The sequence below is a fragment of the Zosterops lateralis genome (genome assembly GCF_965231275.1).
Source record: "Zosterops lateralis genome assembly, chromosome: 4".
Lineage (NCBI taxonomy): Eukaryota > Metazoa > Chordata > Aves > Passeriformes > Zosteropidae > Zosterops > Zosterops lateralis.
Genome location: NC_139765.1, coordinates 72,547,991 through 72,562,872, shown reverse-complemented (window position 1 = coordinate 72,562,872; position 14,882 = coordinate 72,547,991). Strand labels below are relative to the sequence as shown.

Here is a 14,882-nt window from a genome sequence, read left to right as displayed (position 1 = left end):
ATTATCAGGAAATTAATATCCACCAAAGGATGGCGAATAAACCACAGAGATCAGGAAACACAGACTGAAACATTCCTTGGGTTAGGAAAAAAAAAAAAAAAAAAAAAAAAAAAAAAAAAAAAAAAAAAAAAAAAAAGAGAAAAGTGAAGTTGACCATCCAGGAGAATTTTCAGGCATTTAAAATCTATATCTATGAATTTATAATATGAATTTTTAATGTATCTAAGTGTTCAGCAGTGGCTTTATCCAACAAAACATTCCCAAGAAGCTTTTCCTTGAGAAGCTTCTCTTTGAGAAATTCGGTTGCACACAATTCATAGTTTTGATTTAAAATAATGGTAGGAAAAGAATGTCACAATAATGATTGACATTTCCTAAGTACTTTACTTTAGAAAAAAAAAATTATTAATTTGATACTGTTCAAAGTGGAATTTGTACCTTTTTTATTGACTCACTCCAAGCTGGATTTAATCCCAGGAGTAGGAACTCACCTTTCCTGGTGGGATTTGGGTTCCTGGGAGAGGAGGATCAGAACAAATGGCCTCTATCAGCTCTTGGAGGATTTGGGGGAAGTCATCGAAGGTGCTGACGTAGAAAACGTTCTGGGGGTTCTGCTGCAGCAGGATCCTGTGGAGCTCCACGGGGTCAGCTCCTGACACCCCCACAGCAAAGATATGGAGCCCTGGAATGACACGGATTCCACCACTCCTAATTCTTGGGATCAGAGTTTCCAAACCCACACCTGGTAAAAAATCTCTGGTGGGATGGGGTAGAACAAACAGAGAAGTCACCCGGAGATGGGTGTGAGTTACAGCAAACCAGGACAAGGTGGGAAAAGAGAAAGGAGAAAGGAGGGAAGGAATGAACTGTGCTCTCAAAGTGACTCCACACACAGCGCACCACCCTCAAACCTCTGGAAATCCATGGAGAGCCTTGGAAATAAAACAGGGTAACCTCAGCCCTCTGGAAATTCATGGAGAACCAAGGGAAACACAACTGAGCAACCTCAAACCCTTGGAAATTCATGGAGAACCATGGAAACAAAATGGGGCAACATCAACCTCCTAGAAAGTCATGGAGAATGAGGAAAACACAACGGGGCAACATCAAACCTCTGGAAATTCAAGGAGAACCATGGAAAGACAATGGGGCAACATCAAACCCATGGAAATCCATGGAGAACCATGGAAAGACAATGGGGCAACATCAAACCCATGGAAATCCAGGGAGAACCATGGAAACAAAATGGGGCAACCTCAAACCTCTGGAAATCCATGGAGAACCATGGAAACAAAATGGGGCAACATCAACTTCCTGGAAATTCATGGAGAATGAGGAAACAATATGGGGCAACCTCAAACCTCTGGAAATCCATGGAGAACCATGGAAACAAAATGGGGCAACATCAACTCTCTGGAAATTCATGAAGAACCAAGGAAAACACAACAGGGTAACCTCAAACCCATGGAAAATCATGGAGAACCATGGAAACAAAATGGGGCAACATCAACCTCCTAGAAACTCATGGAGAATGAGGAAACAATATGGGGCAACATCAATCTCCTGGAAATTCGTGGAGAACTGAGGAAAACCCAGTGGGCCAACCTCAGACCTGTGGAAATTAATGGAGAACCATGGAAATAAAACAGGGCAACCTCAAACCTCTGGAAATTCATGGAGAACCATGGAAATAAAACGGGGCAACATCAAACCCATGGAAAGTCATGGAGAATCGTGGAAACAAAATGGAGCTACCTCAAACCCCTGGAAATTCACGGAGAATGAGGAAAACACAACAGGATAACCTCAAACCCATGGAAATCCATGAAGAACCAAGGAAACAATATGGGGCAACCTCAAACCTCTGGAAATTCATGGAGAACCAAGGAAAACACAACTGGGCAACCTCAAACCTCTGGAAATTCATGGAGAACCAAGGAAAACACAACGGGGCAACCTCAAACCCCTGGAAATTAATGGAGAATCATGGAAAAAAAATGGGGCAACATCAAACCTCTGGAAATTCATGGAGAACCATGGAAAAAAAATGGGGCAACATCAATCTCCTGGAAATTCATGGAGAATGAGGAAAACACAATGGGCCAACCTCAAACCTGAGGAAATTAATGGAGAACCATGGAAATAAAACAGGGCAACCTCAAACCCCTGGAAAGTCATGGAGAATCGTGGAAACAATATTGGGCAACATCAAACCCATGGAAATTCCTTGAGAACCAAGGAAACAATATGGGGCAACATCAAACCCATGGAAATTCATGGAGAACCATGGAAACAAAATGGGGCTGCCTCAAACCTCTGGAAATTTATGGAGAACCATGGAAACAATATGGGGCTGCCTCAGACCTCTGGAAATTCATGGAGAACTGAGGAAAACACAACAGGGTAACCTCAACCTCCTGGAAATTCATGGAGAACCATGGAAACAAAATGGGGCAACATCAACCCTCTGGAAATCCATGGAGAACCATGGAAATAAAATGGGGCAACATCAACCCCCTGGAAATTCATGAAGAACCAAGGGAAATCCAACTGGGCAACCTCAAACCCCTGGAAATTCATGGAGAACCATGGAAACAAAACAGGGTAACCTCAACCCTCTGGAAATTCACGGAGAATGAGGAAAACACAACAGGGTAACCTCAACCCCCTGGAAATTCAAGGAGAACCATGGAAACAATATGGGGCAACATCAAACCTCTGGAAATTCATGGAGAACCATGGAAACACAACAGGGTAAACTCAACCCCCCGGAAATTCATGGAGAACCATGGAAATAAAATGGGGCAACATCAAACCCATGGAAATTCACAGAGAATGAGGAAAACACAACAGGGTAACCTCAAACCCATGGAAAATCATGGAGAACCACGGAAACACAATGGGGCAACATCAAACCCATGGAAATCCAGGGAGAACGATGGAAACAAAATGGGGCAACCTCAACCTCCTAGAAACTCATGGAGAATGAGGAAACAATATGGGGCAACATCAATCTCCTGGAAATTCGTGGAGAACTGAGGAAAACCCAGTGGGCCAACCTCAAACCTGTGGAAATTAATGGAGAACCATGGAAATAAAACAGGGCAACCTCAAACCTCTGGAAAGTCATGGAGAATCATGGAAACAAAATGGAGCTACTTCAAACCTCCGGAAAATCACGGAGAACCATGGAAATAAAATGGGGCAACATCAAACCCATGGAAATTCCTTGAGAACCATAGAAACAAAATGGGGCAACCTCAACCCTCTGGAAATTCATGGAGAATGAGGAAAACACAATGGGGTAACCTCAAACCCATGGAAATTCATGGAGAACCATGGAAATAAAACAGGGCAACCTCAAACCCTTGGAAAGTCATGAAGAATCATGGAAACAAAATGGGGCTGCCTCAAACCCCTGCAAATTCATGGAGAATGAGGAAAACGCAACAGGGTAACCTCAAACCCATGGAAATTAATGGAGAACCATGGAAACAAAATGGGGCAACATCAACCTCCTGGAAATTCATAGAGAATGAGGAAAACACAACTTGGCTACTTCAACCCCCTGAAAATTCATGGAGAACCACGGAAACACAACAGAGTAAACTCAATCTCCTGGAAATTCATGGAGAATGAGGAAAACACAATGGGGCAACATCAAACATATGGAAATTCATGGAGAACCATGGAAATAAAACAGGGTAAACTCAACCCTTTGGAAATTCATGGAGAACCAAGGGAAACAATATGGGGCAACATCAGCCCCCTGGAAATTCATGGAGAACCGTGGAAACACAATGGGCCAACCTCAAACCTGAGGAAATTAATGGAGAACCATGGAAATAAGACAGGGCAACCTCAAACCTCTGGAAAGTCATGGAGAATCATGGAAACAATATTGGGCAACATCAAACCCATGGAAATTCCTTGAGAACCAAGGAAACAATATGGGGCAACATCAAACCCATGGAAATTCATGGAGAACCATGGAAACAAAATGGGGCAACCTCAAACCTCTGGAAAGTCATGGAGAATCGTGGAAACAAAATGGGGCTACCTCCAACCCCTGGAAATTCATGGAGAATGAGGAAAACACAATAGGAACACTTCAGCCCTCTGGAAATTCATGGAGAACCAAGAGAAACCCAACTGGGCAACCTCAACCCTCTGGAAATTCATGGAGAATGAGGAAAACACAATGGAGTAACCTCAACCATTTGGAAATTCATGGAGAACCAAAGAAAACACAACTGGGAACACCTACCCAAAGCATGGGCTGCTCTGGCTGGGGGCAGCACGTCGTCCTGGGATTGTCCATCGGTCACGAGCACCAGGATGTGAGGAGAACCCGGCCTCATCCCCCTGGAGGGCTGGAATAATTCCTTTAGCACGTAGGATATGGCATGGCCTGAGCAGACAGGGAGAGACAGGGTGGGAGTCTGGATTAATTCCAAAGGTTTGGACTCTGGATCTCCTTCCACAGGTGGAGGATGAAGGGAATTCTTCATAAGTGGAAAGCCCTGGGCATGGGAAAAACGTCTTTTGAAGGATAACAGCAGGAAATCAGCTTGGCTGGAATGGTTCTGGTGGAATCAGCAGATAGTTTTGGAAAAGGGAAACCAAAATATTCAGAAAATTGAAGCGCTTTTCTTGCACCTCTGGGAAAAAAAAAAAAAAAACCCACAGAATTCCCATTTCCAAATGTCTTTGGAAAAGACCAAGAAAGTTTCACAAAGGAATCTCCCACAGATTGAAATAGTCAAGAAGCTCCAAAATGCTGTGGAAAGATTCCTACATGGAGTAAAATTGACACAAACTCCATAAAACAAAGGATTAGAAACAAGGTTAGCCAGGAATTTCCAGCCTGACCAATTCCAGGCCTTCTTTCCCTAAGCAATCCCATGAAAATTCCTGTATTTTGACTATCCCTGGTTTTTTGTGCTCTTTGTCCAATACCACTGAGGCAGGATAAGGGATTTAGGTGCCTCGAAGCTTTGCTGATGTGAAGAATTCATTAAAAATCACAAAATTGCAGAATATTCAAAGTTGGAAAGGATCCACAAGGATCATCGAGTCCAGTTCCTGAATGGTCCATAGGGGGATTAAATCTTGGAATTACTGGCACCAACCAGCTGGGCTAAAGGATTAAATTAAAATTAACCATCTTTAATTTATCATTCCTGGTTGTGTTCCTCCAGGGAACCAGGTATTCCCAGTGTCCAGCTGGGAATGAGCACATGGAAAGTGTCATCTCTCTCTGAATTTTTTTAATGAGACAAAATATCTGGATTATGGGATGCAAGAACTCTTCAAATCAGCCATCCTGAGATTTATGGTGTAAAAACTTCCTTCAAGTGCAGGCAAAATCATAAAATAATCAGGAAAAACCCAGGGGAAAAACCAGGACATGGATAAAGCGCCAAGTGGTTGAAAAAACGACTCCCGAAAATTAATTTAAAACAACTTTGAGCACAACATTCCCACCAAGGAAACGGCTTCAAACCACTCAGAGGAATATTTTCCTCGGCTTCCAGGTTCTGTCCTGGGCCAGAAGGATCATCCCAGGTGTCCAAACCCACTCCCAGACCTGTTCTGGTGTTGCCTCCGGTGTAGCTCAGCCCTTTGATGGCTCCCAGGGCCCCGTTGCGGTCGCGGTGTTGGTTGAAGTGAAAAGCTGCCCTGGGCTCCTCGTTGTACTGAGCAACAGCGACCTGCCAAAAACAGGGATTAGAATCCCCAAATCCACGGGAAATGGGACTGACTGCCCCGAGTGGGAGTGTGGTGTGCCTGGAATGGGAAGAGGTTGAATTCTCTGGGAAAAGGGAGTCAGATCTTCGCCTAAACCAAAAATTTTTTATGCTTTCAGTTATTTGTTGACCCAGGGTAACTTCATCCTTCACCTAAAACCTCCAAGCAGAGCCCAAGGAATTCTCATTTCCTGCTTGACTTAAACTGAGCTCTGTAACTCTCCCTTCCTCATTTAAATGTGACATGAATTAAATAAATGACCCCAAATAAATGAGGAACTGAGTCTTTCCATTGGCTTTGCTGTCATTAAATCCTTCAGGCTTCATTTGCCCTGGAGGTGATTCCCATCCTGACCTGAGGCTTTGGTTCTCTGTTGGAAGAGGGAGATGCCGGGAGCTGCATTTCCCACTTGGATCCACACCTGGATTTCCAACCATTCCCACTCCAGATTTTCAACCATCTCCACTCCGGATTTCCAACAATTCCCCACTTTGGATTTCCCAACCATCTCCACTCTGGATTTCCAACCATTTTCACTCTGGATTTCCCAACCGTTTCCATTCTGGATTCCCAACTATCCCCATTTTGGATCCCCAACCATTCTCCCTCTGGATTTTCCACCATCCCCTTTCTGTATTTCCAGCTATTCCCACCCCAGATTTTCAACAATTCCCCGCTCTGGATTTCCAACCATCCCCTCTCTGGTTTCCCAACCATTCCCACTCTGGATTTCCCAATAATTTCTACTGTGGATTTCCAACCATTCCCACTCCAGATTTCCCAATAATTTCTACTGTGGATTTCCAACCATTCCCACTCCAGATTTCCCAACTATCCCCTCTCTGGTTTCCCAACCATTCCCACTCTGGATTTTCAAAAATTCCCCACTGTGGATTTCCAACCATTCCCACTCTGGATGGAAATGGGATCTGAGAGGGGAATATGCACCCAACAGATCTCTGGGCTAACCTAGATGGGATTTCAGGTGTGGAATTTGCTTTATTCCCAATGATTCAGTCTTGGAAAAATAACTAAGAAATGGAAATTTATCCAAATGGGAAATCTGACATTGAGGAGACTTTAATTCCTGTCTTTTTTGTTCCACGCAGCAAAATAAAAAAGACAGGAATAGTCTTTCCCTGCCCTCTCTGCTCCACAACTCCTGGGTGAGCAGACTCTGCTCCAGGCAGGGCTGAGCAGAAGGAGAAAACAGAAGGAAAACAACTTCAGGAAATGGAATAGTAAAATCCTGCCTGTGCCCCTTCAGGCCCAATCTTGGGGAAATAGGAGACGATCCGGAAGAGGAAATCCTTCACTTTATTGAAGTTGCTCTGGCCGATACTCGAGGATTCATCCACCAGGAACCCAACGTCTGCCTTGAGCTTCCCACAAACTGCAGAGGGAAGGGAGGAATTCCATAAACTGAGGGCTCCTAAAAGCAGAATCCTGGTTTTTTTGTGTGTGTTCAGAGCAACGAAACAAACCCAAAACTGTTGGAACTCTGGGCACTGAGAATTTTAGGATTTCTGTGCTGACAGGCAAACACTGCATTTGACCTGAAGCCTCAGAAAAAGTTCCCAAAATTGAGTGACAGCACTGGGATTGTGGGTGTGGGGTTTGGATAGAAGTGTGTGATAACACAGGGTGGAAAACTTAGAGTTCAAGGGTTTAGAATATATTAATATATATAAAGCAAGATGAAGGATTTAGAGCAGAAGCTGAGTCCTTCTTTTTTCTCCTTCTTCTTCATGGGTTTGAGTGATATTTTGTAATTGGATAGAAAAATCCGCATTGTGGGCCACAGGTGTTTGGTTATTGGGTTAAAAGTAAAAATAATTTAGGTGTCATTTCTTAATTGAACAGTTTATCCTTGAAAGGCCTTGAAGAGAGAGAGATGTGGCTCCATTTTTACTTTGTTAACTAGAAGTGCTGTAGAACTCACAGTTTGTGAGACTGTAACATAGATAAAAATTAATAAACATCTGAGTCTGAACAAGAAATACAGTCTCGAGCATTTAATCCTGACTCTGGCAGAAAAAGAAGATAAAAAGCATCACCAAACCTCTTGTGATGCCAATTTTTGGGTGACCACCAGCACCTTCACCTCTCAGGGCAGTGCTGAGGCTTTCACCACATTTATGGGCTTTGGGTCTTCAATGACATCGTCCACTCTAATTATCCAAGGAATTAAAATTGGTTTTAGCTCCTGCTGAGGCCTTCATTGGATTTATGGGGTTCGAGCCTTTCCTGACATTGTCCACTCTTGTTATTCAAGGAATTAAGACCGGTTTCACCACATTTATGGGGTTTGGGTCTTCCCTGACATTGTCCACTCTCATTATCCAAGGAATTAAGACCAGTTTTAGCTCCTGCTGAGGCCTTCATTGGATTTATGGGGTTTGAGCTTTCCTTGACATTGTCCACTCTTGTTATCCAAGGATTTAAGACTGGTTTCACCACATTTATGGGTTTTGGGTCTTCCCTGACATTGTCCACTCTAATTATCCAAGGAATTAAGACCAGTTTTAGCTCCTGCTGAGGCCTTCATTGGATTTATGGGGTTCGAGCCTTTCCTGACATTGTCCACTCTTGTTATTCAAGGAATTAAGACCGGTTTCACCACATTTATGGGGTTTGGGTCTTCCCTGACATTGTCCACTCTAATTATCCAAGGAACTAAGACTGGCTTCACCACATTTATGGGGTTTGGGTCTTCCCTGACATTGTCCACTCTCATTATCCAAGGAATTAAGATTGGTTTTAGCTTCTGCTGAGGCTTCACCACATTTATGGGGTTTGGGTCTTCCCTGACATTGTCCACTCTCATTATCCAAGGAATTAAGACCAGTTTTAGCTCCTGCTGAGGCCTTCATTGGATTTATGGGGTTTGAGCCTTCCCTGACATTGTCCACTCTTGTTATTCAAGGAACTAAGACTGGTTTCACCACATTTATGGGGTTTGGGTCTTCCCTGACATTGTCCACTCTTGTTATTCAAGGAACTAAGATTGGTTTCACCACATTTATGAGCTTTGAGCCTTCCCTGACATTGTCCACTCTTGTTATTCAAGGAATTAAGATGGTTTCACCACATTTATGGGCTTTGGGTCTTCCCTGACATTGTCCACTCTCATTATCCAAGGATTTAAGACCCATTTTAGCTCCTGGGACCAGAGAAGGTCATGGCTTCTGGAAGTTTTTGGCTATTTCTACATCATCATCATTTTTACGTCATCATCATTTCTACGTCATCATCATTTCTACGTCATCTCTATATCATCATCATGATCCCCACACTCACTTGGCCCAGGCAGGGTTGTCGGGGGTGCCAACACCGTGCTGGTCCATACTGGGAGCTCTGGGAGCTTTGTGCTGGTGGGCACTGGGAGAGGAGAGGTCCCCACACTGCTGGGAGATCCCGATGGAGATTTCCCGGTATCCAACGGCGCAGGAGCCACTGGAGCAGTCGGTGACTCTGCTGTAGGATCCAAACAGAAAAGTGAATTTTAAACCTCTTTTTTTAGCCACCGTGTCACTCTCCAGCAAAGAGGAAAAGGGTGGAAAACCCAAAAAGGAGCAGATTTCCCTGGAAAATCCACATCTCCATCCTTCACACCTGTTTGTCCAAGGAGTGTTGTCTCCGGTCCCTCCGAGTCTCCAAACACTGGTTTTATGGAAAATAAATACATTTCCTTGGAGCTCAGCCCTGTCACTCGATGGGATCGGGAAGCTGCTGGTAACAATTCCTGGGAAAGAGCTGGAGCTGTGGAAAACAAGGAGAAACATGACTTTAATTCCCATTTCAGAGTAATTCCCATTTCTGTGGCATCGTTGGTGACAAAAAGGAATTTGGGGACGATTCCTGGGATTTGGAGAAGAAGTAAAAATAAATAATTTTTTCAAAGTGCAATGGTCAGGTCCTAAACCAGATGAAATGAGGTTGATTTTGTGCATTAAGAAGGAAAAAATATTTGGAATTCATGCAAAAATTTAGGGAATTTGGTGCAAACAGGGCTCAAGGCTGAGAGACCAATTTCTATCCTTAAGTGGTTCTTAAGGATAGAAATAGGAAATAGGAAATAAGAAATAAGAAATAAGAAATAAGAAATAAGAAATAAGAAATAAGAAATAAGAAATAAGAAATACGAAATACGAAATACGAAATACGAAATACGAAATGAGATTCTTTTTTGGGAATGAATGGAAAGTTTGATGAAAAATATAATCAAACCTGACTGAGAAATTCAGTTGCACACAATTCATAGTTTTGCTTTAAAATAATGATAAGAAAATAATGTCAGAATAATAATGATTGACATTTCCTAAGCGCTTTACTTTAGAAATGATAAATGATGAATTTGACACCATTCTAAGTGGAGTTTGTACCTTTTTTTTATTCTGAAATAACATTTTGCTTAAAAAAAAAAAATCACCCAAAAATCTCAGTTTGTATGGCAAAAAAATAAATAAAATCAGAGCAGCTCAAATAATCTGCTCTGCTGCCATCAAATCACAGAATTAAGATTGGAAAAGATCTCCAAAGATCAAATCCAGTTTGTTGTTTTCAAATCTCCACAAAAAAATCCTTGAAAGGGAGGTTTTCCTCCTTGAAATAAAATAGTAAAATTCATCTTGAAATTTAATTTAGGAAAAAAAAAATCAATTTGTGTGGATGAAAATTAATCAAGACAAAAAACAAGGACCACATTCTTAATTGCTTTTACACACCAACGTTGGCAGCCGGGATAATTACCCAGGAAAAACTGAAATTACTCTGTCAGGAGCATAAATTTTATCCTGTGGAGAAAAAGTGGGGTCAGGATTCACCTGCTGGTGATGGGAAATCAATATTTATAAACCCATTTCAGGAGGGTCGATGGAGGGAGGGCACAGAGGGGACTATGAGATGTGGGATTATCCATTCCTGAGTCCCAGACAACTCTGAAATCAGGGATTTCTGAATCCTTCAAAAAAGATTTCTGGATCAATATTGGAACAGCACAGCACAGGAAAGGGGAACAGTGGCTTTAGACCACTCAAATCACCCCAGAGATCCAAAAATTCCATTCCTAAATCGCTTTTCCATAATATTTTGCCCCCCAAAAAAGTTGCTGTCACAGGGAAGTTCATCCTGACTGACACAATTTGCAAGTATGGAGCTGCCAATCCTGGAATATCCTTGGAATTAAAATCAAAATTAAAGCTCCAAAAGCTCTGCAGGGAGCACAGGGAATTCTGTTTGATTTGGGTTCTTTATTGACTTTGGACATGAACTGATCTCAGGAAAAAGTGTTTGTTGTTGAAGCCACAGGAACAGAAAATTCCAAATTCAAAGAGGATTTTAGTCCAGGAAAAAAAAATAAAAATAATGGACTCGGTGCTTTAAAAGGGCAAATCCTGAAAATCCAAATCAACTGGGAAAAGGAATGGTGAGGAATGATTAAGGAATTTTAAAAATTAGAGCAGAGATTTTTAACAGGTAAGAACGAGGTTTTATGGATGACAAAAAAAATCCACCTTTTTTTTTTTTTTTTTTGGTGGATTTGATGGACAGGAAAGGACACAGAAAATGCCCAAATTCCTTTTTCCTGAGCTATTCCCACCCCTCCTTTTTTCCTCCCCTCCAAGGATTTTGCAATGGCCAAATGGGACATTTTATGAGCCTCCTCCAGCTCCCATTTTTCCCTCTTTTTTCCAGCCAGATGGAGAAGCTGAGATGAAGGAACCCCCAGGATTTTCCTGCTAAACTGGCCCCAGAGGAGCTCAGGAGGTGGATCAGGATTTCCTTCCCACCCCAAACGTTACCTGAGGACAATCCCCACGTCAGTAAATACAGGGATGCTCCAGGAACATCATCCCAGGACAACAAAACGCTGGAATCCGTGGCCTCCTGCACTCTGAATTCCGTCACTTTGGGCAAATTCGCTGCTGGAAAATCAAGAAACAAAATTTAGGGGCTGGAAACAGCTTTGGGGAAGTTTCTGTCTCCCAAATTCCATGGTTCTGGTGAGAGGAAGGAGTTCCTCCAGCACTCCAGATGTTTTCCATGAAGCTGAATCAAACCAGGCCCTCATTTGATGGGAATTTTTCCAGATCTTCAGTCTGGACTCTAAACTGACTGAAATTTGAGATTTTGGGGTGGGTAATGCATTTTTTCCTGTGATTTTTATTTTGTTTTCCCAGATGCTCCCTGAAATCCCAATGTTGGCTCCACATCCCCGACTTTTTCCTGTGTTTGATCTCCAAACCTGCCCATTTTTTTTGGCACAGCTCATGAGGGATGTCAGCCTTTAGCTGCTGGAAACGGTCAAGAAATTGAATAAAGAGGGAATTCCAAGATAATGTGCCACAAAAACGGGGATTATTGGCAGGAAAAGACAGGAAAATCCCAGTATTCCTCAATAATAAGAAGAAAGGGTCAATGCCTGTTTTTTGGTGGGATCTGAGAAGAAATAAGGATGAGGCTTGGAGCAACCTGGTCTATGGAATGTGCTGGAAGTGGATGATATTTAAGGCCCCTTCCAACCCAAAATGTTCTGGAATTCCAGGAATGAGGTGTCCATCTGCCAAAATATTTTTTTTTTTTTTTTTTTTTTTTTTTTTTTTTAAACTCTCCATGGAGTTGCCCTCATCCCAATCCATGAATCCCACACTCACAGGTTTTGGCCGTGAGGACCATGGGGATTCCCTCTATGGAGATGTTCTCATCCCAATCCATGAATCCCAATCCATGAATCCCACACTCACAGGTTTTGGCCGTGAGGACTGGGGATTCCCTCTATGGAGATGTTCTCATCCCAACCATGAATCCCACACTCACAGGTTTTGGCCGTGAGGACCATGGGGATTCCCTCTATGGAGATGTTCTCATCCCAACCATGAATCCCAATCCATGAATCCCACACTCACAGGTTTTGGCCGTGAGGACCATGGGGATTCCCTCTATGGAGATGTTCTCATCCCAATCCATGAATCCCACACTCACAGGTTTTGGCCCTGAGGACTGTGAAGTTTCCCTTTATGGAGATGTTCTCATCCCAACCATGAATCCCACACTCACAGGTTTTGGCCGTGAGGACTGTGGGGATTCCCTCTATGGTGATGTTCTCATCCCAACCATGAATCCCAATCCATGAATCCCACACTCACAGGTTTTGGCCGTGAGGACCATGGGGATTCCCTCTATGGAGATGTTCTCATCCCAATCCATGAATCCCAATCCATGAATCCCACACTCACAGGTTTTGGCCGTGAGGACCGTGGGGTTTCTCTTTATGGAGATGTTCTTATCCCAATCCATGAATCCCACACTCACAGGTTTTGGCCCTGAGGACCGTGGGCTCTCCCTCCTGTCCCTGTCCCAGTGCAGACACGGAGATGGTGTAGGTGGTGTTGTCCTTCAGTTTGGGAATCGCGAAGGAATCGGCCTCCGCCGACACCAGCCGGGAGGATTCCGAGTCACCTGGGAGGAGACATCCCAAAAAATCCACGATTTCCACGGAAAGGGAAGTGTCACAGTCATTGCTACACACATCTGACAGGACCTGGCCAGGGAGGAGAGGCAGAAATTCATTTTGCCCACAGGGAAACTGAGGCAGCGGAGAGATCCGGTCGCAAATGCGGAAAGGAATTAATTCTTGGAATTCCCAAATCCCAGCTATATTTATATCCTTGGTTAGAGCCTAAAGCTTAGCTCAGGGTTGATTTAGAGGAGTTCAGCCTGTCCCTGTGGATATTAAAATCCCCACTTTCCCTGACCACCCATGGAAAAAGGAATTTCCTGAGCCTAATTCCTAATTTTTTTGGGTTCCCTGTGCTCCCTGACCAATGGATCGGGATTCCTACCATTGGATGGCTCCCAGGAGATCCTGTAGTGACTCATCCCAGGAAGCTTTTTCCAGGCCAGCTCCAAAGTGTTTACAGCAGTGTTGGTAACTCTCAGGTCCTGGATGGTCGGGATGGGGTTGGAATCTCCAGAAGGAGCTGGAAAAACAAACCAGGACAAGATTTCAGCTCAGTCCCAGAGCAGCACCACGACTCCAAGCTGTGGTGGAGGAGAAAAAAATTGTGTATTTATTCAAGATCTACTTTCCAAACATTATCCAGGATGCCAGGCTGAAATTCCTAATGGATCCACGAATTCCAAGCCGAGGAATCTCATCCACATCTCCCACCCACACACCAAACTGGTGACACACAGAGGGAAGGACATGATGTGTCTGGATCATCCAGACACATCTTCAAATTCCATGAAAAACTCACTGAGATGGACTCAGGTGAAAAAGACACAGAAAGGAGCCAGAGCTCCGTGTCAGAAGAGGCAAAGCCACAATCCAAGAAATTCCCAAAACCTCAAGAGTGGAGGCTGGTGAGTGACCCTGGGTGTGCCTAAAGAGAGGCTCCTGCATTCCTGAGGTGGTTGTGGATAAATAATTCTGGGAATTGTGTTGATAAATCCAGGATTGTCCAACGTGCCAGAAGGATGTGTCCACTCCTTCCCATGGGAACAGCCATGGATTATTGCTGGTGCCTCTGATAGCACAGCATTAAAATATTTCTAAATATTCCCATGGAATTCCATATTTTTCCATGGAAATTGAATACAATAGATTCAGGGGAGGTGGAAAAAAAGGTTGGGCCTGGATAGGTCTGGGAAATGGAACCAAAACTATGTAGGCAGTGGAAGCAAAGGTTGGGTTTTGTCTTTACTAAATCATGTGAAACTGTACCCGCGTCATCATCATCATCATCTGATAAATGATGTGATTGTTAAATTGTAATGATTGTTTGGTGATGGAATATGATTATTATCTTAAACAAGAATCATGAGAAATGATATTTGGGGGGGTGCTGATGGAAACTACAAGAATTAATGCTTGGATAAGATCAATGTATACAATAGAACAATATGGGTTTAATAATAAATATATATAGTTATATAATGAAAGGGTATAAAATAATTTCAAAAATGGTATAAAATCCATTTCAAATCCATGTGGGAGTCAGATTTGGGTCTGTATTCCCAGAGCTCTTCAATAAAAGCACCTGCAGATAATAATTCTGTGATTACGTGTTTCAACACTAACACCTCCACCATCCACAGGACTTCCTGAGTTGGATCCACCAGAATCA

The 14,882-nt window shown here is 43.1% G+C and overlaps 1 protein-coding gene across 1 annotated transcript in view; it reads right to left on the bottom strand.

Moving 5' to 3' along the window:
• Positions 1 to 14,882, bottom strand: part of LOC310909073 (uncharacterized protein) — a gene marked incomplete at both ends in the record, with an annotated part of 115,572 nt that overhangs the window by 80,000 nt on the left and 20,690 nt on the right. Inside the window, 9 exons of the mRNA XM_083860636.1 lie at positions 492 to 682; positions 4,268 to 4,411; positions 5,591 to 5,714; positions 7,005 to 7,144; positions 9,101 to 9,228; positions 9,279 to 9,513; positions 11,556 to 11,678; positions 13,066 to 13,212; positions 13,596 to 13,733. Coding sequence (XP_083716762.1) covers positions 492 to 682; positions 4,268 to 4,411; positions 5,591 to 5,714; positions 7,005 to 7,144; positions 9,101 to 9,228; positions 9,279 to 9,513; positions 11,556 to 11,678; positions 13,066 to 13,212; positions 13,596 to 13,733 — 1,370 coding nt within the window. The remainder of the gene's footprint in view (positions 1 to 491; positions 683 to 4,267; positions 4,412 to 5,590; positions 5,715 to 7,004; positions 7,145 to 9,100; positions 9,229 to 9,278; positions 9,514 to 11,555; positions 11,679 to 13,065; positions 13,213 to 13,595; positions 13,734 to 14,882) is intronic.